A 24,403-nucleotide genomic window follows, 5' to 3' on the forward strand; every position below is an offset into this window, starting at 1 on the left:
ACATACAGTAAAATCCTTTTCTCATTTCATTCATTGGGCTACACAGATCCTGCACTCTAAGCGTTTCTACTGGACCCGGGATTTATGGTGGTTTGGGTTCAATTTTCTTCCGGGACCGGCACATGTTTTTTTTTTTTTTTTGTTATGCCACGTTGCTTATCCATGTTAGTCTTATTCTCCTCCTGCTGTTTTTGCACAAAAGTAATTCTCCCAGTGCCTGTGGGAGGAGTATAGCCTGCATGGGGAAGCCAATACTTTTTTTTTCTCCTAGTGGCAGGGCCATAAACCCATGGTGCTGCGTCCCCCAGTTAATTTAAAGTGAAAAATTATTTTACGGTGAGTAGAAAAATCAGATTTTCCCATAATTCCAGCATTCTCATTTTATATACCAACCTTTTATGCGGCACAGTATCAAACGCTTTAGAAAAGTTTAGCTACAGAACATCCACAGCCTTACCCAGGGTCCAGTTTAGAACTGACCTCCTCATAGAAGCGAAAGAGATTAACTTGACAGAATGTATCGCTCATAAACCTGTGCTGATCTGCAGTTAATGAAAGGAAGCCATAACGCCAGTGTGAATGTAGCCTTAAACGGGTTGTGCAGTTTAGAAGACACTCTCTTTTTTATACACCCTATTAGGGAATTCTGAGTTCAAGGGGTTTTCCGGGAATATGAAAAAACAAATGTAATGCTATAATATAAAAAATAAACACTACCCAAAATAAATAAATCTTAAATCAATATGATCTCATGCTCCCGTCAGTTGATTTCTATGATGCCCGCTTTTTCACAGCTGTTCAGGCATGGATACTGCATCACGGTCTCAAGATGGCCGATAATGGATACTACAATTCACATGAGCCCACATATATATTTATATACACATACACACACACACACACACACACACACACACACACACACACACACACATACATGTCTGCATATTTGTAAAAAGACAGTCTGTTCACTTTCTCAACTCTCACTGTCACAAGTCAGCTGGCATTCAAGGAAACATGACCATGGATGCAACTTATATCCTTAGTTTACTTATGCATTGCAGGGTATTATACCTGTCAGTTACACACTGACAGGAGGCATATTTGGTCCTAATCGCCTTCCATAGATGTCAGACCGGAAGCCTTTGTTAGGCTTCCGCTTGCCATATCAAATGCCCCCCCCACAACAATTGTCCCCCGCAATCGCGTAGCGGGGTGCCGATGTTGCTATAACAATTTAAATGCGGTGGTCGCTATTGATGGCAGCATTTAAGGGGTTAGTCGGGTTGGATCACTGCTGTGATCCGACCCAATGTTTTCCCCCGGTACTAAGGCTACTAGTAGCAGCCTGTACTGGGAGATGCCGGGCTGCGGGGAGCGCCTGTGTGCTCTGTTAGGAGCACTCGTAGATTAACGGGCTGCAGGCACAAGGACCAGCTCTGCAGCCCGTTAATCTACGTGGGATGGTCGGGAAGGGGTTAAATAATTGTAATACTTTTTTTTAAATTAGAATTTGTTCTGATTCCTGAAAAACCCTTTAATAAAGGAGGGGGTTTTCTATTCAGGATCCTTATCTCTTGGTCAGAGTGGTTATCGGTTACAAAGATTGTTCTGTCTTGCATTACACAGACAACCCATTGATTTGAATAGATACTGTGTAATGATTAGTTTCACCTGTGGTGGCGCTACAGAGAAATTGAACATTTGCTTTCAGATTAGGCCACAGACAACTGATCACTGGGGAGCATTACATACTATATACGTCCTTGGCAATGAAATGGTTAATCAAAACTATATTGTTGGGGTATTCCCAACTCACACATATATGTCATATCCACAGTATATACCATAAATGTGTGGTAGGTGCGGGTCCAACCTCTGGGACCTGCAACTATGTGGAGAACTTGGGTCCTGGCTGAAGTTGCCTCTGCATCCAGGTGTAGAATAAATGCATAGACTCTCTCCATTCAATGTGATTTGGGAATACCCCTTTAATTTTATTTTATGCTCTTTGCAGCAATCGACAAATTGGTTCTAAAAATGTACGTATTCTTTAAAGAATCGATAATAGGTTTAAATGCTGCTCAATAATAACAAGTAATAACAATGCTGTTTGGAAGTTGTCATCATAATCTATGTATTATCATGTTGTAGGAATGTTATGTACCAACAAAGTCGTGACAACTTCCAAGATGAAGTTAGAAAACAGCTGTTGGGAAGCATTGTGATCACCAGATACAATAACCGGACGTACCGCGTAGATGACATTGAGTGGAACAAAAGCCCAAAAGATGTCTTCACCATGTCAGATGGCACAGATATTAGTTTCATAGATTACTACAGGTGAGAGTTCCTGTGTTCATGATGATAATAACCATGGCTGCACTCAGTGGACTGGGGCAGTAGACCTCTCATTTCTCTTCATAGTGTTCCTTAACCCATGGTCACCATCCCTTATTTTTGGTTCAGTATTCTTTGCTGATGAATGTAATAATAAATCTTTATAGAGCTTCTTTTACACCTCTCTGTTTCTGTTAAAGAGCGCTATATCCCCTGTTTTCCCTTACACCAGCCGTACAATTATGATAAACTTCTGTCTGCCTAGGCCTAGAGGCTTAATTATTGGCTTCAGTAGGAGCTGTATAAATTCGCCTTCGATAAGCCCCCTCTAGTGTTGGCTGCAGGCAGGGGTTGTCCCGACCAAACAATCCCTTCTCAGATTGAAGACATCTAGGCCATAAACTCTTTGACTACTAATTTTTTCTGCATTTAACTACATGAGTCCGTCTGAGTAGAAGGAAATCTTTCCAGCAGCTTTGAGAACCCCCTCTATGACTTCCAAATGGCTTTATAGGGTTCTTCCAAAAGGTACAACCTGTTAACCTCTATGGCTGTAGACTCTATTACTCTGTGTGAAAGAAAGCAGGGAGTTCTAAACTCCTTAATCTGAGTAGCGGACTCTATAAAAGCAGGGATAGACCGATCCCAGTCAGCTCTGGCAACCTGGTTTTGGTTTTTGCACTTCCACCCAGTGCTAAACGCATGGGTCTGGATGTTATTAGTAACGGCATCCAGCTCCATCTTTCACTGTGGAAGTCATCACAGATTATTCCTGCAGGGCAGAGTGCGCACGTAGCAGCTGTTGTAAAATGACAGCGCTGTGTGCTCTTCCTGCATTTGTTGTCTCTTGTTAGTTGACGCTGATGTCGGAAACTACATACAGCAGAAGACAATAGACTGTTTGTATATAGTATCCATCCAGCAGAAGTCACATCACATGAAAGTGTGGGAGGTAAGCACATTGAGAGGAGAGGCTTGGGAGGCATGGCTGTGACTATAGAGAAGGTGCTGGGGATGGGATTATGGCCTGTAGAACTACTTTGTAATCTTAGCTAAGCTTGGTTGTCAAAACAGGTCTACAATATTCACATAAGATTGTATTATTGGTACAATAATCAGGACTACAAATGGAAAGTAAACTTGTCTTTTTCCTCTTTTGCCACTAGATGGCCTCATCCTCCATGTTAGGCCTAATGCACACGACCATGGTCGTCTCTGTGCTATCAGCAATTTTGCGAACAGCACACAGACACATTAAATTATATGGCTCCATGCACACGACTGTGATATTCACGGATCCGTGTGGGGGCCGCGAGTCCGGCACCAAAAACTCATGGCATGTACTTTTACTGACCGTATTTGCATTTCATAAGACCTTCTCGAGGGGTTTGAAGCCTTACTTTTTTTTTTTTTGAGGGTCTGTGAATACTGATGACACATGGATTCACTACGGAAGGTTTATTTGCAGACAATTGGACTGCAGATACAAAGAATGACGGGCCCCCTGACCGCTTCCTTACTTAACCCCTTCCACACCCTGACGTGCTGGCACTTCAAGGAGCGGGGAGAATAATCTTTGGAGTGGGCTCACGCGCTGAGCCCGCTCGATATACTGCAGGTGTCAGCTGTGTTTTACTGCTGACATGCTACTCTAACGTCCAGAAACAGTGATCGTGCTGTTCCTGGCCGTTTAACTAGTTAAATGCCGCAGTCAATAGCGAACGCGGCATATATAGGAGTTTTTCCATGAAGAACATTAATGACAGATCCACAGGAGCTTTTTGTGCTCTCCCGGCCACTTAATGAATATGTCGAGTTACGGAAACCGCGTAACTCCCATAGAACTGAATAGTAGTTACGGAAACATAGTAGTTCGCATGCTACGCTGCTTCCATAACATCCATTCACTGCTATCGGAGTTACGAAAACAGCTTCGCTCAGCAAGTTACGCTGTTTCCGTAACGCTCATCGAACGGACTAGTAGTTACCGTAACACATCCATGTATTGCAGTGTATTGTACCAGCAATCTCACGATCGTTGGTTCGAGTCCCCTATGGGAATTAATATAATGTGTAAAAAAAAAAAGCTTACGAAAAATTTTCAGGAGTGTAAAAAAAAAAAAAATATATTAACAGTTACAAAATAAGCCCTTTTTCCATTTTTCCCCAAGCACAATGTAAATAATAGAAAAAAAAAGATAGTATTTCGATATCCGTAAAAGTTCGGTCTCTTACATTATACCATTATTTAACTCGCACGGTAAACGGGGTAAAAAAATTTAATTTAAAGCACCAGAATAGTTGTTTTTTGGTCACCTTAGTATTAAAAAATGAAATGAAAAGTGATCAAAAAAATCGTATGCACCAAAAAATGGTGCCAATAAAAACTACAGCTCGTCACGCAAAAAACAAGCCCTCATCAGTGAAAAAATATAAAAGTTATGGCTTTATAATATATATGGCTATAATTTATGTGGCATTTCTTCCTTTACTGAACTGTAACCCTGTGCAAATTTAAGATGTGTAGGAGCATTGCAAAGACCTCTGACAAGTTTTCCTTCCCACATAGATCAAGTGCAGGGAGGTGTTCAATGTGACACATGGTTTTTGTTTTTTTTCGCCCTACGGGTGCCACAAATCGAAATTTTATGGAAATTTCACATCCACTGTAACTTCGCATTTGGGATACAGCAACCACCAATTTTTCTTTTGTTTATTTTAATTGAAACAAACCTCTACATAATTGAGTGGAGCAGATACCAATACTAGATTTAACCCCTTCCCTCTTTGGCCACTTTTGACCTTCCTGACAGAGCCTCATTTTTCAAATCTGATGTGTCACTTTATATGGTAATAACTTCAGAATGCTTTTACCTATCCAAGCGATTCTGAGATTGTTTTCTCGTGACATATTGGACTTGCTTATAAGACAGGCAGTTATACCACACTAAATTGTTGCTAATTAACATCCCCCATATGTCTACTTTAGATTGGCATCATTGTTTTTTGAACATCCTTTTATTTTTCTAGGACGTTACAAGGCTTAGAACTTTAGCAGCAATTTCTCACATTTATTTTTACAGGGGCCAGTTCAGTTGTGAAGTGGCTTTGACTTATATATTAGAAACCCCAATAAGTCACCCCATTTTAAAAATTTCACCCCTCAAAGTGTTCAAGATAGCATTTAGAATGTTTCACAGGAATTAAAGCAAAGTAGAGGTGAAATTTACAAATTCTTTTTGTAGAAATTCATTTTTAATCCATTTTTTTTGTAACACAGAAAGTTTTACCAGAACAATGCAACTCCATGTTTATTGCCCAGGTTCTGCAGATTTAGGAAATATCCCACATGTGGCCCTAGTGTGATTATGGACTGAAGCACCGGCCTCAGAAGCAAAGGTGCACTTAGTGGATTTTGGGGCCTTCTTTTTATTAGAATATATTTTAGGCATCATGTCAAGTTTGAAGGGCTCTTGCGGTGCCAAAACAGTGGAAATCCCCCAAAAGTGACCCCATTTGGGAAACTACACACCTCAAGGAAATTATCTAGGGGTATAGTGAGCATATTGACCCCACAGGTTCTTTGCAAAAATTAATGGAACTAGGCCGTAAAAATTAAAATCTACATTTTTTCAAAGAAAATGTTGGTTTAGCTAATTTTTTTTCATTTCCACAAGGGCTAAAGGAGAAAAAGCACTGCATATGTAAAGCAATTTCTCCCGAGTAAAACAATACCCCACGTGTGGTCATAGACAGCTGTTTGGACACACGGCGGGGCTTAGAAGTGAAAGAGCGCTATTTGGCTTACAGTGCTCAAATTTAGCAAGAATGGTTTGCGGAGGCCATGTCACATATACAAAGCCCCTGAGGGGACAAAACAGTGGAAACCCCCCACAAGTGACCCCAGTTTGGAAACTACACCCATTGAGGAAATTATCTAGGGGTATAGTGAGCATTTTGACCGCACAGGTTTTTTGCAGAAATTATTGGACTTGGCCGTAAAAATGAAGATCTACATTTTTTCAAAGAAAATGTATGTTTAGCAAATTTTTTTTCATTTCCACAAGGACTAAAAGAGAAAAAGCACTGCAAAATTTGTTAAGCAATTTCTCCCGAGTACGGCAATACCCCATATGTGGTCATAAACTGCTTTTTGGGCACACAGTATAGCTCAGAAGGGAAGGAGCGCCATTTGGCTTTTGGAGTTCAGATTTTACTGGATTGGTTTATGGGTGCTATGTTGCATTTGCAAAGCCCCTGTGGGACCAAAGCAGAGGAAACCTCACAAAAGTGACCACATTTTGGAAACTACACCCCTCAAGGTATTCACCTAGGGGTGTAGTGAGCATGTTAACCCCGCTGGTGTTTTGCAGAAATTAGGGTGCACTCGATGTTGCAGGGTGAAAATTGAATTTTTTCCATAGATATGCCAATTTGTGGTGTCCAGCTTGTGCCACCATGACCAGACCGCTCTCTAATTATTATGCGGTGTTTCCTGGTTTTAGAAACACCCTACATGTGACCCTAATCTTTTGTCTGGACATTTGACAGGGCTCAGGAGTGAGAGAGTACCATGTAAAATTGAGGCCTAATTTGTCGATTTACAAACTATTGGTTCACAATTGCAGAGGCTTTGATGTGAAATAATAAAAGAAACCCCCCAGAAGTGACCCCATTTTGGAAACTGCACCCCTCAAGCCATTTTATTAAGAGGTGTAGTGAGCATTTTCACCCCACGGGTCTTTTCCATAAATGATTGTGCTGCGGATGGTGCAAGGTAAAAATTAAAATTTTTAATCGAGGTATTCTATTTCAGTGGCAAATATGTCATGCCCAGCTTGTGCCACTGGAGACACACACCCCAAAAATTGTTAAAAGGGTTCTCCCGGGTATGGCGATGCCATTTATGTGGAAGTAAACTACTCTTTGAGCACACTGTAGGGTTCAGACGGGGGAGGGAGTGCCATTTGGCTTTTGGAGAGCGGACTTTGCTTGGTAATAGTTTTGTTTGAGTATTGCTGGTGTTTCCGTTTATAATGTGGGGCCATATGTAAGCTGGGCAGAGTACATCAGGGGCAGTCAGGTGGTATAATAAATGGGTTAAAAAAAAACAATAAAATAATCCATAGATGTGTGTTACGCTGTGACATAATCCTTTCCTCACAGGCCGTTGACGCACTGATAAATGTCCTTCCTTATCCCCCTTTTGGTCCACACTGCACACCTTTGCAGTTTGGGGAAATTTGATGGGAAGTGTTGTCCTGGTATAATACGGGCGCCCTCGCTTCCAGCAGACATGTTTGGGCTCTCCCCTTCCTGGTTCCCTAAATTTAGGGCCTTGATAATTCGCCTCTTGAAACAGAAGAAATGTTCCCCTCGGGCCGGCACAACTGCATATTTTTTATTTCCTGACTTATGGAAGCCTTAACTAATTTAATTTTTTGATAGACGTAGTGGTATAAGGGCTCTTTTTTATGGGACGAGCTGTAGTTATTATTGGTACAGTTTTGGGGTACATGCGACTTTTTGATCACTTTATTCTATTTTTTGGGAGGCAAGGGACCAAAAATATGCAATTCTGGCATAGTTTTTGTAAGGTATTTTTCATACAGCGTTCACCATGGGTTATAAACTACATGTTAACTTTATTCTGCGGGTCAGTACGATTCCGGCAAAATATCAAATTTATAGCACTTTTTTATGTTTTACAACTTTTTACACAATAAAGTTACTTTTGTAAAAAGAATATATTTTTTCAGTTGCCCAGTGGTGAGAACCATAACGTTTAAATTTTTTCCTCGACGGAGCTGTATGAGGGCTTGTTTTTTTGCGAGACGAGCTATAGTTTTTATAGGTACCATTTTTGGATACATGTGACTTTGTGATCACTTTTTATTCCAATATTTGTAGAGCAAAGTGACCAAAAATTCTGGTATCGGGTTTTACGTTTTTTGCGCCGTTCACCGCGTGGAATAAATCACATAATATTTTTATAGTTGAGGCGGTTACGGACGCGGCGATACGAAATATGTATTGTTTATTTATTTTTTTCAATAATAAAGGACTTGATAAGGGAACAGAGCGATTGTTTTATGTTATTACGTGAAACTTTTATTATATGTTTTAAAACTTGTTTTTTACACTTTTTTTTTTACACTTTGTTTTTTCTAATACATTGCACTACCCATATAGTGCAATGTATTAGATCGGTCAGTCATTCACTGACATCAAGCCAATTAGGCTTCGCCTCCCAGCGGGGCCTAATCGGCTTCCGTAATGGCAGAGCAGAAAGCCATTGTTAGGCCTCCTGTTACCATAGCAGCAGTCGGCAGCCCTGACTGCATGGCAGGGCTGGCGATCTGCTAGCAACCTCTAAGATGCAGCGATCGCTGCATTGAAGGGGTTAATGGCAGGGATCGGAGCTAGCTCCGGCTCCTGCCGTTACAGGTGGATGTCAGCTGTAACATACAGCTAACATCGACCGCTGAGCCGGTGCCATCTTGCCGTCGGCTACGGAAGCTTTTCAGGCTCCGCCGCTGGGCGGGTCCTGGAATGCTTCTGTGTTAGGCAGACCGGGAGGCCAGTACTAGGCCTCCGGTTGCCATTGAAGCCACCGGAACCACAGCAATTTAATTGCTGGGGTTCTGATGAAGTGCAAACAGCTTAAATTCAGCGATCGCGTTTGAGCGCGGCATTTAAGTGGTTAATGGCGGGGAGCGAAGCTAATTTCGGGTCCCCGCCATTACATCCGGATGTCAGCTGTGAGATACCGCTGACATCCGGCAATGGTGGCATCGACTCCGCTTCTGAGCCGGTGTCCACCATTTGTCGTATGGATACGGCAAAATGCGGGAAGCACTAGCTTTCCATGACATATCTATACGACAAATGTCGGGAAGGGGTTAAAGACCTGCTCTTGAGACTAGGCATGTGTGGCCAGACAATTGGGGAAATGAAAACTCTGTAGCCATTGGCAACTAGCAGGCAATTGAAAAAGCCAAATTCCAAATTGCAATAATATTAAACAGCATTTTTTTGTTTTGATGTGATAAATGTCATCAGAATACCACTTTAACGTCTGTTAATTTTTATATCGACAGCCACATTAGGGCTTTTACGGGACGAATTGTATTCTTTAGGTCAGGGGTCTGAAATTCGGCCGGGGGGTAAGTTGGTCACATATAGAAAAAATTTGACGTTGACAGGCCACATTAGTTTCAAATTTGACACAAAATTATTGTTAATTAATTTATTTGAACTACTATAACAATACTACATTACTATAATAATACTACATTACTATAATAATACCGTATAAACTTACCGGAAATGTGCGTGTTTTCTCCACGTGCTTATTTTAACAATCCAGTTTAAGTTTCGTTAAATGCAGTCCGGCGGCTCAGTTGGCAGCGTTTGGCAGACACACGAATGTCAAGATTGGGCAGCCCCTTTTTAGATAGTGCCACAGAGCCCTCTGTAGATAATGCCACAGTGCCCTCCGTAGATGCCTCCCCCCCAGATACTGCCACAGTGCCCTCTGTAGATGCTGCCACAGTGCCCTCTGTAGATGCTGCCACAGTGCCCTCTGTAGATGCTGCCACAGTGTCCTCTGTAGATGCTGCCACAGTGTCCTCTGTAGATGCTGCCACAGTGTCCTCTGTAGATGCTGCCAGTGTCCTCTGTAGATGCTGCCACAGTGTCCTCTGTAGATGCTGCCACAGTGTCCTCTGTAGATGCTGCCACAGTGTCCTCTGTAGATGTTGCCACAGTGTCCTCTGTAGATGCTGCCACAGTGTCCTCTGTAGATGCTGCCACAGTGTCCTCTGTAGATGCTGCCACAGTGTCCTCTGTAGATGCTGCCACAGTGTCCTCTGTAGATGCTGCCACAGTGTCCTCTGTAGATGCTGCCACAGTGTCCTCTAGATGCTGCCACAGTGTCCTGTAGATTCTGCCACAGTGTCCTCCTGTAGATGCTGCCACAGTGTCCTCTGTAGATGCTGCCACAGTGTCCTCTGTAGATGCTGCCACAGTGTCCTCTTGTAGATGCTGCCACAGTGTCCTATTGTAGATGCTGCCACAGTGTCCTCTTGTAGATGCTGCCACAGTGTCCTCTTGTAGATGCTGCCACAGTGTCCTCTTGTAGATGCTGCCACAGTGTCCTCTTGTAGATGCTGCCACAGTGTCCTCTTGTAGATGCTGCCACAGTGTCCTCTTGTAGATGCTGCCACAGTGTCCTCTTGTGGATGCTGCCACAGTGTCCTCTTGTGGATGCTGCCACAGTGTCCTCTGTAGATGCTGCCACAGTGCCCTCTGTAGATAATGCCACACACCCCTTATAGATAGTGCCACACCCCCCTCCCCAGTAGATAGCTCCATTGGGGCTCCCTCTAGAAGTGGAATTCCCAGCCAGAGAGGTGCCGAGGATTCCAATGCTGGAGGAACTCCTGACGTCACTCCATACACAGTGATGTCAGGCGATCCTCCTGGACCGGAATGTGATGACATTACTATAATAATACCTTATACTTACCGGAAATGTGGGTGTTTTCTCCACGTGCTTATTTTAACAATCCAGTTTAAGTTTCGTTAAATGCAGTCCGGCGGCTCAGTTGGCAGCGTTTGGCAGAGACGCGAATGTCAAGATTGGGCAGCCCCTTTTTAGATAGTGCCACAGAGCCCTCTGTAGATAATGCCACAGTGCCCTCTGTAGATGCCTGCCCCCCAGATACTGCCACAGTGCCCTCTGTAGATACTGCCACAGTGCCCTCTGTAGATACTGCCACAGTGCCCTCTGTAGATACTGCCACAGTGCCCTCTATAGATACTGCCACAGTGCCCTCTGTAGATACTGCCACAGTGCCCTCTGTAGATACTGCCACAGTGCCCTCTGTAGATACTCCCACAGTGCCCTCAGTAGATACTGCCACAGTGTCTTCTGTAGATACTGCCACAGTGTCCTCTAGATACTGCCACAGTGTCCTCTAGATACTGCCACAGTGTCCTCTAGATACTGCCACAGTGTCCTCTGTAGATACTGCCACAGTGTCCTCTGTAGATACTGCCACAGTGTCCTCTGTAGATACTGCCACAGTGCCCTCTGTAGATAATGCCACACACACCCCTTATAGATAGTGCCACACCCCCCTCCCCAGTAGATAGCTCCATTGGGGCTCCCTCTAGAAGTGGAATTCCCAGCCAGAGAGGTGCCGAGGATTCCAATGCTGGAGGAGCCCCTGACGTCACTCCATACACAGTGATGTCAGGCAATCCTCCTGGACCGGAATGTGATGTCAGGGGCAATCCCAGAGCTGGTGTCCCAGATCAGAGCGCTAGTATAGGCTTTGCTCTGGATTTCTGGGGAAACCACTGACATAAGTGTCCATATACGGACAGCGATATTTGGGGCTTGCCCATAGCTGGACTCGGAGAAGAGCGCTAGTATAGGCTCTGCTCCTGGACTCTATGGAATCCCCTGACATTGCTGTCCATATATGGATAGCGATGTCAACGGAATGCCCAGACCTGGAGTCGCGGAGCAGTGCCGCTTCTACCACTTTGCCTGGGATTCCAGCTCTGTTCCTGACATCACTATCCATATATGGACAGGGATGTCAGGGGCAACACCAGGGCTGAAGTCTCGGGCAGAGCGCTAGTAGTGCTCTTTCTGGGACTCCAGCTCCGCTCCTGACATTACTGTCCAAATATGGACAGTGATTTCAGGGCAACCGCAGAGCCGGAGTCCCGGGCAGAGAGCGCTACCAGCGCTCTGCTCTGGGACTCCGGCTATGGGGAAGCCCCTGACAACACTGTCCATGCATGGACAGTGATGTCAGAGGCTTCCCCAGGGTCCTGGAGCAGAGCCTATACTAGTGCTCTGCCTGGGACTGCGGCTCTGGGAAAGCCCCTGACATAGCTGTCCATATATGGACAGTAATGTCAAGGGATTCCACAGAGTCCCGAACAGGGCCTATACTAGTCCTCTGCCTGGGACTCTGACTCTGGGGAAGCCCCTGACAGCTGTTCATATATAGACAGTGATGTCAGAGGCTTCCCCAGAGTCCCAGAACAGAGTCTATACTAGCGCTCTGCCCGGGACTCTGGATCTGGGGAAGGACCAGACATGGCTGTCTATATATGGACAGCGATGTCAGGGAATTCCACAGAGTCCCGGAGCAGAGCCTATACTAGCGGCTCTGTGTCCCGCGGGCCACAGATGACAGCCTCAGGGGTCACGTGTTTGAGACCCCTGCTTTTGATCCTGTTTAATTTGCATTTGGAGCATTCCGTCAGAGGTACCGTATACATCAGGAGGACTCCTGACATATACCTCCGACGGAAGGCTTCAACGTACCCTACTGTATAGGCATACAGTGGGATATGTCACCATATAGCACCCTCTCTACCTTTCGCAGCGCAAATGGAGAAAACAATCGTTGCAGGCAGAAACTATGTGCTATAGGCTGACTTCACAGGGTAAGAGCAGAACCTGCTTCACAATACAACATCGGGATTCAGAGAAGTTCCCCTCTATGACTGCTAATATTTTGTGCGGTGACTGAATGCTGCTACTGTGCAGGGGGTTTTATCTGCCCCGGGAAAACTGTGTATGGAAAATTACATCTCTGGAGCTCCCAGGGTGTTAAAAAGCAGCCAGAGTCCCTGCATAGAGCATCAGCAATCAGAGATGGGTACCTTTCCGAATCCAAATGCTCTGTTTGAGGATGGAAGGAAACGGCACTAGGGCTGGGAGTGTGCCTTAGAGTGCGAAAGTGCTATGAAGTACCCCACTAGCACAGGCACCAGAGTTCACTTCTCCGCCCCAGAACTCTAGTATGCAGAACGGAGACATTGAGAGAGTGCAGCGTCTGACTCTGGCTGCCTGGTGAGTAGAAATAGGAGCTTCAGTGACGTAACTGTACATTTAACAGAGACCTGTGATGGCCTAAGACATTATGTTGCGTCCCCAATGAATCCAACAAGAAAAGGCTTTTACGGTCTACACTAGGTATAAAAAAAAGTGTTGGCTCCTCCTATGCATACTATGTCCCACCCACAGGCACTAGGCTTATCAGCTTTTATTCAAAAATAGGAGAAGAAAAAAAGAGGGCACATGGAGTAGCAACAGAAAAAACCTAACATATCATGGTTGTCCTGGGTGAAAACTGGACCAAACAACCATAAAGGACGGGATCTGTGTTGCCCAATGAATGCAACGAGAGAAATAATTTACGAGTACAAAAATCAATTTTGCTTGTTAAAATCAACCCGCATAGTGTACAGCAGCTTGAAATATCTTGCAGCCCAGGCTGACGTTAGAGAATGCCATGTTGTGGACCTGGAAGGACTATGCGAAAGTATGTACCGAAGCCCAGATGGCAGCCTTGAAGACCTGTGAGGCTGGTATTGTAGAGATGAACCAGCCACTGGAGGGGCATGACGGTCCATCCCTGAAGAATTGCAGACCAATAGAGGCAAAAGAATACATTTGTCCAGGGAAGCAGGAAGTTTGTCTTAATGAGAGAAGATTTTCCGTCGTAGTGGGCGAGAATAGACCTGGGCATAAGGAAAGGACTTGAACGCCAAAACTGTCTTGCAGAAGCGGAAAGATTAGAGAGCATTCCTGCAATGGATTGCTTCTGCCTGGTGTTGAATATCATCCACATGAATTCCATGTTCTGGGACGGAGGTAGGGAGGACCTTTGTTGGTTGTCAATCCAACCAAACCTCTGCAAAAGCATCCAGTGTGATAATGAGAATGGAGAGGTATTCTAACCTTGATGGAGCCTTTACCAAAAGGTAGTCCAGGTAGGGGATCATGGTAACTTTCCTGGCATGGAGAAGCACTATCAGAGCCGCTGTGACCTGTAGGTTGACAAACTGGAAATGCTGAGAACCTACAAGGAATCGAATGACAAATTTGAATGAGAAGGTAGGCACCGCGTATATGTTGATGGAGGACATAAACTCTGCTCCATCGACACAACCACCGATCACAAGGATTCCACCCGGAATTGGTTTGACTGAATTAACCTTTATGAATTCTATAAAGATTGGAGACTGGAAAGTTTCTGGAATCTGGGACGACCAATGTATAGGTTGGCGAGAAAAGAACCGATCTGCAGGAAGGGGCAAGAATTTTGTATATTCCGACTACACCACTTATGGAACCCAGGCTTTGTCCACGTGAGCAAGCCATGTCTCTTGAAAAGAGAGAAGTCCTTCACGCCACAAGCAGGATCTATGTTGCAGCCTAGGCTTTAGAAAAGCGGCATCCTAAATTCTTGACACTGCGGAAGAATACTTGGCAGTCTGTATATATGGTCAAAAGGTGTGAGGAGGCCAAGAGAAGAAAGGGTAGTCTGAAATGGGGCTTGTCGATTTTGCCAAAAACTAAAATCTAGATTTGAATCTTTATTTTCTTATTTTTTTCTGTTTATTTAACAGTAATACCAAGAGATAATTTAATAAACTATTTTCTTCATATAATTAACTTTTCAACATATATTGCTATAATTATTGTACGTAACTTAACAACTTTTAACCTGCCAATACTATACAATTGGAAAAATGTCTATATCATTGATTATAAATTCTGTGTTCCCAGGCAGGGAACAGATTAGCAATGTATAATCAATGATGCGCTGCGTGCACTAACATCCTCCTCTGCTCATCACCACCTCAGCTGGGCTCTCACAGGCGAGAGCACTGTAAATTGCAGCAGGGCCAGGCAGATAGCGCTGATCCGGCCCTGTGGGGGAGATATTACTTTATAGTGTCTGAAGTCTGAGCAGGACGCTGCGCAGTACCGGCCCCACCATGGAGGGTTAAATAAATGACATTAGGCCAGATTTACACAACTGTGATTGGGCCGTGAAAAAACGTTCGTGTCTCAGCCGAATTTCCCAGCCTAATCAATGGTACATATGAACGGGACTCCTGGTCTCATATGTCAGGATTTTTTTGTCCCAATATCCTGAAACATCACAGTGCCCATGTAGATAGTGCCACAATGTCCCTGCAGATAGTGCCCATATATAGTGACACAGTGCCCACATACAGTACCACAGTGCTCACATATAGTGACATTGCCCACATAATGCCACCATGCCCACATATAGTGACATACTGCCCACATATAGTGCTACAGTGCCCACATATAGTGGCATTGTCCACATATAGTGCCACGGTGCCCATGTAGATAGTGCCACACCGCCTTGCAGATAGCACCCCCACCACCCATGTAGATCGCACCCCCACATTTAGATCGAATCCCCCCACTCCCTTGTAGATCACAACCCCACATGTAGATTGCACCCTCCTTCTTTCTTGTTGATATCGTCACTGTAGGTGGCCACTAGGAGCTGAATTCCCGGCCAGAGGTTGCCGACGCTTTGGCCGGGGATTCATTCAGCTTCTGGTGGGAACTAGGGATGCACGATGCATCGAAACTTCGATACTGTTTCGATACTGTGCATCCCCAAACAATTCAATACCATTGTTTCATGTATTTCGATACTAAGCTTCGCGGCGAATGTATGAGAGCGGGGCTGCAGTTGTGTAATACAGCCATTGCCCCGTTTCTGAGTCCTGACAAGTGTATGCCATCAGGATGATGCGATGCGGCCAGCGCTGCACTAATGAGCGGCAGCACTGAAGACAGAACATGGTGGGCACTGTGCAAAACACCCCCATGTTCTGTCTTTAGTGCAACGCTGGCCGCATCTCCTCATGCTGACCGCGCGCGCACTTATGTCAGGAGCGGGGCAATGGCTGTATTACACATCCGCAGCCCCGCTCTATAACGGCAGAGATCAGAGAAACCTCTCATCTCCGCCGCTATTCTCCTGAATGCTGCGATCAAAGATGACTGCAGCATTTAGGAGAAAATGAGAAGTGGGATCTCTGTGACGCGATTGAGGGACATACCATATATGGGCAGACAGCCCAGGGTCCATTGAAGGACCCCAGGGCTGTCTTACCATATTTCCTGTTGTTAGGGCATACTTAGGTATGTCCTAACAACTGCCTGTGTGCTATACGTAGGGTAATGTGCTGGCATAAATCTGATATATGCCAGTACATTAAAGTTTAAAAATAAAGTAAAAACATAAAGTAATATTAAATTACACCGTTTTTTACGATAAACATTAAAATAAGTCTCGATATATAAAACATACACATATTCGGTATTGGCGCAGACGTAATAACCTGCACAACAATTTTGCGTCATTTATGATGTGTACGCTTTAAAAAAATAAAATAAAACTGCTTTCTTTCACTTAGTGTGAGGCACCAGGTGTGATGATGAATTTAACCTCCATGTGCCTCACATTAATAGTAATTAACCCCATCATGTACCTCACACATTAACCCATTATGACTGAGAAACATGATGGGGTTAATTACTATTAATGTGAGGCACTTGGAGGTTAAATTCATCATCACCCCACGCGCCTCACATCAGAAAATGGCAGAACTTCTTTTATTTTTTTATTACTGTTTGCAAAGTATCGTTTTGGTATCGAAATCGCAATACTACACGAAGTATCGGTATCGAAGTCCAAATTCTGGTATCGTGGCATCCCTAGTGGGAACTACTGTGGCGCGATCTACAAGGGGGATTGGTGATGCGATCTACAGGGGGGAGGGGGTGATCTACAAGGGGGGGGTGCCATCTACAAGGGGGGAATGGTGATGCAATCTACAAGGGAGGGTGGTGATGATGCGATCTGCATGGAGTGGTATCGCTATATACGTGGAGTCCCCGCTGAACTGCTTTTCCGTACTCTATCATTTTGTTCAGAACAGCAGTTCCGTGGGGAAGCAGAGACAGTTAATAAACAGAATCGTGAGGGTCCTTGAGGGCGAATTAATTTGATTAATCACCCAGCTGTAAGATGGAGCAAGGAAAGAGGGGGGAAGAGATAAAAAACCCTCATGAACAGACGGGTAACTCGTGTAGTAGAGGTTTTTTTGGGTTACTGATGGAGAAGGTAGAAACAGAACAGCAGTCTGCCTGGTTTCCTGGCACCCTCAGGGAAGTGCCACTGGAGTGGCGGCCCAATTCTTTTTTTTTTTCTTATAAATTCTTTTATTTTCATTTTCAAAAGAGCAATACAGCATAGCTCAACGCAAGGCTGCACCCACTTCGGCTCGCAGGCCAACAAATAACAATATATAGGCACTCTAGTCACAGATAAGTATAGCTCCTACGGCTAACAACATGAAAACTAAAGGAGCTCTGGTATGCATTCTGGACCCGCAGCCATGCATATATACCTATAGGTGGAGCAGAAAAGCGTTGCAGCGCAACTAAAGAAAAAAAAGGGCAGGAAAAGGAAAAAGGGGAAGGAACCAACCTGACCACTAGGACCAACTGAGTTGACTCAAGACGCCATGACGGTCTTGTATTCCTCTGAGGATTGAAAGCGAATACATTCACGCCACGTTTTGAGAAAGGCGGCATGGGATCCTCTCATTGATGCCGTGAGATCCTCCATTCTCATAATCTCCTGAATTTTACCGAACCACATGCCCACCGTCGGGGGGCACGATTGTCTCCACAACGCAGGGACACACGCTCTGGCCGCATTCAGCAGATGGCGCACCACTGACCGTCGATAGACCGATAGAGGCATCTCACACAGGTGGAGCAGGAAGAGACCCGGTGTTCCTGGTAGTAGGAAATCTGTAAATTTTGAGGAAATGCGCCACACCTCAGACCAAAAGTCCGTCAGCTTGGGGCAATCCCAAAAAATATGTAAGAGAGTACCCACATGGTCACCACATCTCCAACACAGCGGCGAGACCGCCGGGAACATCACATGCAATCTGGAAGGCACCCTATACCATCGAGACAAAATCTTATACCCTGCTTCTTGAAATCTACTTGCCATAGAGGACTTATGTGTCATGTGGAACAGGTGTTCCTTATGCTCAGGAGTAAATGTGAGGCCTAAGTCCCGCTCCCAACTAAGCAAGTATGGAGGCGTGGGTAGAGTGGAGGGGGAGATCAGGAGAGCATAGAGCCTAGATAATGCATGTCGGATTGTGCCCGTGCATAATAACTCAAAGGGGGAGTGATCTCGCGCGTACGCCGCTGGCTCAGCTAAGGACACGAGGAAGTGTCTCAATTGGGTGACCTGCCATACAGAAAAAGGGATCGGGTCCGACAAGGACGACAGCTGGGTACTACTCATCCACACCTCATCCTGTAAAAAATGGGCCGCACGTCCTCTTCCTGCCTTCAACCAGTGCTGAAAAGGGCCTCCCTCCTGCCCCGGTGGAAATGCAGGATTACCCAAAACTGGAAACATCGGGGATGGAAAGGGGGAGAATTCCTTACGAATGAAAATCTGCGCCGCAACCACCAGAGTGGGCCCTATTGTCGGGTGCGTCCGTGCTGTCAGAGGGACATGAGTGCCTAACCACGGCAGGGCCTGTAGCGGAACTTCCATAAAGACCTGTTCCATGGACACCCACTCTTTAGTCTCCGCATGTCTGAACCAGTCCAAAATTCGTACCAAGTGTGAGGCCTGATGATAGGACACGAAATCCGGAAGGCCCACACCGCCCTCACACTTCGCATGGAAAAGCATGGATCTGGCAATACGTGCAGGTTTCCCCGCCCAAATTAACTTATGAAGCATAGACAGCAAAGACTGAAAGAAGGGACGTGGGATGTGTATCGGCAAAGCCTGTAAGACGTACAGGATCCGCGGTAAAATGTTGATTTTAAATATAGCACATCTAGCGAACCAGGTAAAGCTACCCGATGTCCACGAGTCCAAGTCCCTCTTTACCCTTTGAAGGAGAGGTGGGAAGTTCACCTCATAGAGGCGAGACAGCACACTCGGGAGCCTGACCCCCAGATACTTGAGCGAATCTCTAGCCCATTTGAAGGAGAAGACTCCGCCAGGTCGGCCACCAGAGTTTGTGGCAATGATATGTTAAGCGCCTCCGACTTTGAGTAATTGATTTTAAAACTGGACAATGTCGAGTATTCACCCAACTCCGCCATCAGGTTAGGCAAGGAAATCCTGGGGGCGGTGATAAAGAAAAGAAGGTTATCCGCATAAGCGGCTACCTTGTGGGACCTGCCTCCCAAGTCTACCCCCGCAATATCCGGATTGGAGCGGATGTGGCACAAAAAGGGCTCCAGGCATAAAACAAAAATCAGTGGGGACAAGGGACAGCCTTGCCGCATTCCATTAGAAATTGTGAATGTAGTGGAGAGGTGGCCATTTACCTTCACCTGTGCTGATGGGGAGGAGTAAAGACCTGAGATCCAGTTCAGCATATGTGCCCCCAACCCTATATGGCGCAAGGTTGCCAACATAAATTCCCAGTTGACTCTGTCGAAGGCCTTTTCCGCATCCTTCGACAGAGTGGTGGCCCAATTCTGACGACAATGCTGATATAGACGGTGCAAGGGAGAACAGGAGTCTGACTCCTGTTTCCAGCACCACCTGTAGGGAAAGAAATTAAAATAAAAACTCAGCAGACCTGATGAGCATGTTGTACCTCCTACAAAACACTAGATCTTTTTGTTATTGGGGTTATATTGTGTGTTAAAGGTACACAGGAGCCACTGTCAGCCGAGCCGTCAGTCCGGCTGACTGACTGATTCGGCTTACAGTAACGTTATGCAGCTTCTATGTATTATAGATTCATTAAAGCTGCAGTGCAAAAACGTAATAAAATTGTGACCATTAGAAAAGTGACTTTATTATATGCTAAGAAAAAAAAAACTTTAAACTCAATGAATGAGTGTTTTAGCACCTGTCTTAGTCCTATGTGGGATATGGAAATGGGCTCATCTGTGTATTTTGTCTTGTAGTAAGAATTATGGCATCACGGTGAAAGAAGTGGACCAGCCACTCCTAGTTCATAGGCCCAAACAGAGAAAAGATGCTCAAACCAAGGTGACGTCAATGTCTTTGCTGTGTGCACCGGTTGTACTATACAGAAATATACAGATATGCATAGTTTTATTTATTTTTTTCTGAACAAATATATATTCTATATTTCAATTCAGATGACCGGTATTGTCCTCCTCCTCCCAGAACTTTCTTACATGACTGGTATTCCGGAAAAAATGAAAAAAGACTTTAGAGCCATGAAGGTAACTGGGTACAATTTCTGATGACTATTGCTGGTTTGGCAACTGTTGTAACTTGCTTACATGTAAACATTTTAAAGGAGTTGTCCGGTTTCTGCAAATAATGTTCTTTTTTGTATAATTGAAAGTTATACAATTTTCCTATATACTTTCTGTATTCATTTCTCACGGTTTTCAAGATCTCTGCTTGTTGTTATTCAGTATGAACATTCATTGTTTACCTTCAGTGGATAAAATTCTGTCAATGGTCATGTGATGGACACAAAGGTGCTTGGCTCTTTACCGTATGTGTATCACAGCTGTGTCTTCTGATGATAATTTTAACCACTGGAACTAATCAATGAATGTTCCTACTGAATAACAACAAGCAGAGATCTTGAAAACCGTGAGGAATTAATACATAAAGTATATTGGAAAATTGTAAAACTTTTAATTATACAAAAAATAATATTAATTAGCTGAAACCGGACAAGGGTTGTCTTATCTCGACTACTTCTCCTCAAGTCAGCTGATCAATGTGAACTTTAATCTGAAGCTTTATTATTCTCTCTCAGCCGATTCCGTCCGTTCAGCTGAACTGACGACTCGGCTGAGAGCGGATTCTGTGTGTTTCTGACACACAGGATACACCTAATATTGATACCATCTAATTTGATAACTTAGATGTGATCGATAGGAGTTGGATTCAGTGTGTCAGACACACAGGACCCGATCTCAGCTGGGCCGTTAGTTCAGCTGAACTGACGGAATCAGCTCAGAGGGAATGATACAGCTTTTATGTATACAGGATACATAGAAGCTGTATCGTAAAAAAAATATTTTTAATAAGTCAATTTAAAAAGTGCTTTAAAACACCAAAAATATTGATTTAATAAAAAATAAACAAAATCCAAAAGTGTACATAGCCTCTAATGCTGAACTGGTATTGCTAATACAACCTGCAGATAGCCACATATTTGTATACACGGTACTAATACAAATTCCATTCTAGCGGCTATCTGCTAGTATAGCAGTGTAGAGAGAAATGTTAAACCTATACACAACCCAACCCTATCGTCTGTATAGAAAATGGTTATTCTAATGGGGCAAACCTTTTAACTTTTGGCTGTTGGTCCTATAGGCAAGAGATACCATCTCTACTTGTGAACAATAAAGGTAGTGTCACTTATATCATAACATAAACTTACATAATTTGCATTAAAACTATTGAAAATTCTTGAAATATTCTTGCATTTTATTCAGTTAATAGGTCAAAATGACATTTGTGGGTATCGTAGATGATTGTACAGCTGATGTAAAAAAAAATATTTGGTGTCTCAATTGTGACAGGTACTCAATTTACAACTCTTGTGGAGTTAAATCACTGGTTGTAGTAGCTCAGCTGCAAATTCAGGTATTCAATAGGGTTGTAACCAAACAATAAAAATTCTTATAGACGAAAAGCAGAAGAAGTAAACCCGCAAAGTTAGGAGTCAGCAGCAAATTTCTAGGCACGTTGGCTACCTGGCTCGGGGGATTTCGTCATACCTGTTTTTTAAATTGTCTGATTTGGGTGTAAGGTGCAGGCATATCTGGAGTACAGCTTTACTAAATTGTGCAAGATTCTTCTCCATGGGTCAGCATTCACTGCCAACCATTTATTTATTTATTTTTTTACTCTTTTTAGGACTTGACCCATCAGATACATCTGAGTCCCAAACAGCACTACGTTTCACTTGGAAAATTGATTAAAAGAATTCAGAGTAATGCGGATTCACAAGTTGAGCTGCAAAGATGGGGTCTACAAATAGACTCTGATGTACATTTGGTAGTTATTTGCATAATTTTATTATAACCCCTTCTTTTTATACTAATGTTGGTATTGAATGTATTTGTTTGAATGTGTTTGCCTAAGTGTTTTCTATATCAGCTCTAATAACAGAAAACTGTACAAGAAGTCATGCAGGTTGACAAATAGCTTTTTTTTTTTTTATTCTGTTAATGGAATTGGTATGCCCTAACAGGCCTAATATTGGACTTGGGGCCCCATACTGCCATTATAAGGCCATAACTCCAGCACCCTACTTTGTCATCACAGCAATTAGTACTGATCGCTGCACTTAATGGGGTTTTCCCATGGGAGACATTTATGACATAGCCACAGAATATGTCAAAAATGTCAGATAGATACGGGTGCCACCTCTAGGACCCACACCTATCTCTAGAACGGGGCCCCCTAAAACCCATTCTGCCGCTCTGTGCTCTCGCTGCCTCCCGGCCGCTTCCTGGTTATATGGTCGGGAGTTACGAATACTGAGCTACGCTGTTTCCATAACTCCCATAGTAGTGAATGGCAGTTACGGAAGCAGCGTAGCATATAGCTATAGCGATATCGCTATGTGCAGCCACATAAACACACTATAACATTACTGCAGTGTCCTGACAATGAATAGACATCACCTCCAGCCAGGACGTGATGTGTATTCAGAATCCTGACACTTCTGTAGTGTCTCTGTGATATTTACAGCAAGGCAAACTTAATCTTGCGAGATTACGATGTAACCTGTAATTTCAAACGAGATTACGTTTGCCTTGCTGTAAATATCACAGAGACGCTACAGAAGTGGTCAGGATTCTGAATAGACATCACGTCCTGGCTGGAGGTAATGTATATTCATTGTCAGGACACTGCAGTAATGTTATAGTGTGTTTATGTGGCTGCACATAGCGATATAGCTATATCGCTATGTGCTGTGTAAATGAATGGGGAGAAGTGTATGACGCTGATTGGTCACTGATTGGTCAGCGTCATACACTCCTCTGTACAACACCCACTTGGCCAAAAAGTAAAACACGCCCAGTTCATTAAGAAACTCATTAGCATAAAGCTAATATAGGTCATAACTCCGTCAAAAATGATGGTTTCTCTAAATAAAAAACACTGCTGTTATCTACATTACAGCGCCGATCACATCATGTACAATATAGGCCACTTATAATGTGGTGACAGAGCCTCTTTAACTTCCTTTGTCGAAGGAGAAGTTTGGTTTACCAAATACCTGGTTTACTATTTTGCACAGACATCTGGAAGGATTCTACCAATGGAGAAAATTAACCTAAGGAACAACTCATTCTCAACAGGAGATGACCTGAATTGGACTAGAGAAGTGACCCGTGAGCCATCAATTTCATCTGTGAGTGTGTCTGTTCTTTGTTATAATGCATTAGGGTGTATTAAAACGTTGTTAATGATTTCACTGTATTAACTTTCTAATTTCTTGCTGTGGTTTTGCTACCACATACTTGTTTTTATTCTCTTTAAAGAGAATCTGCCATTAGGACAGATCTTTTTAATTTATACTCCGTGGAGTCAATGGGTGCCGTTGGTGTCCGTAATGTGATGAATCTCACACCATAAAATTTTGTTTCACTTCTATGAAGGAACAGAAATCCTTAAAGGGGTTGGCCAGTTTACAAGTAAAGTCTTTTAATATGTGGCTTGAGGCAAAACAAGCTACTTACTAATATAATGTCTTCAGGCCTTCTGCCTCTTTCTCCGGTTGTGGCAAGCCATGCCCCCAGGTGATGAAAATTAAATCCCCCGCCGTCACGCCGCCCTTGTCCATGGTAGCGCGCAACATGGAGAGCTAGAACACTGAGCTCGTCCATGCCTGAACAAGCCGGAACTTCCGGCCCCTCTTCCGCGCTTGCGCTGGATTCCGACTCGCCCAGGAAGAGCGCAAGCAAACTGAATACTCCACAGGCAGCACCCCATTTCATGTACATCATTCGCATGTGTGATCTTCCTGTCAGTTCAGGAGGATCGCTCAGGCAACAGTGATAATATTGTTGCGCATATAAAAGCGCTCAGAGGCAGTGTTTAAGAAAGAATATATATTTTTAATAAAAATTTCCCTATAAATGGTATTTATATTGTTATATAGGTGAGAGCTGTGTTATATA

At 43.9% G+C, this 24,403-nt stretch overlaps 1 protein-coding gene across 2 annotated transcripts in view; it reads left to right on the forward strand.

Annotated features, from left to right (window-relative positions):
• The window catches only part of PIWIL2 (piwi like RNA-mediated gene silencing 2), a 212,520-nt gene that overhangs the window by 90,670 nt on the left and 97,447 nt on the right, over nucleotides 1-24,403 (forward strand). For both annotated transcript variants that reach the window (XM_075858869.1, XM_075858868.1), the window contains 5 exons: nucleotides 2,155-2,343; nucleotides 20,180-20,264; nucleotides 20,378-20,464; nucleotides 22,128-22,268; nucleotides 23,521-23,634. In XM_075858869.1, the coding sequence (XP_075714984.1) occupies nucleotides 2,155-2,343; nucleotides 20,180-20,264; nucleotides 20,378-20,464; nucleotides 22,128-22,268; nucleotides 23,521-23,634 (616 nt within the window). The remainder of the gene's footprint in view (nucleotides 1-2,154; nucleotides 2,344-20,179; nucleotides 20,265-20,377; nucleotides 20,465-22,127; nucleotides 22,269-23,520; nucleotides 23,635-24,403) is intronic.

The sequence above is a fragment of the Rhinoderma darwinii genome, chromosome 3, assembly GCF_050947455.1.
Source record: "Rhinoderma darwinii isolate aRhiDar2 chromosome 3, aRhiDar2.hap1, whole genome shotgun sequence".
Lineage (NCBI taxonomy): Eukaryota > Metazoa > Chordata > Amphibia > Anura > Rhinodermatidae > Rhinoderma > Rhinoderma darwinii.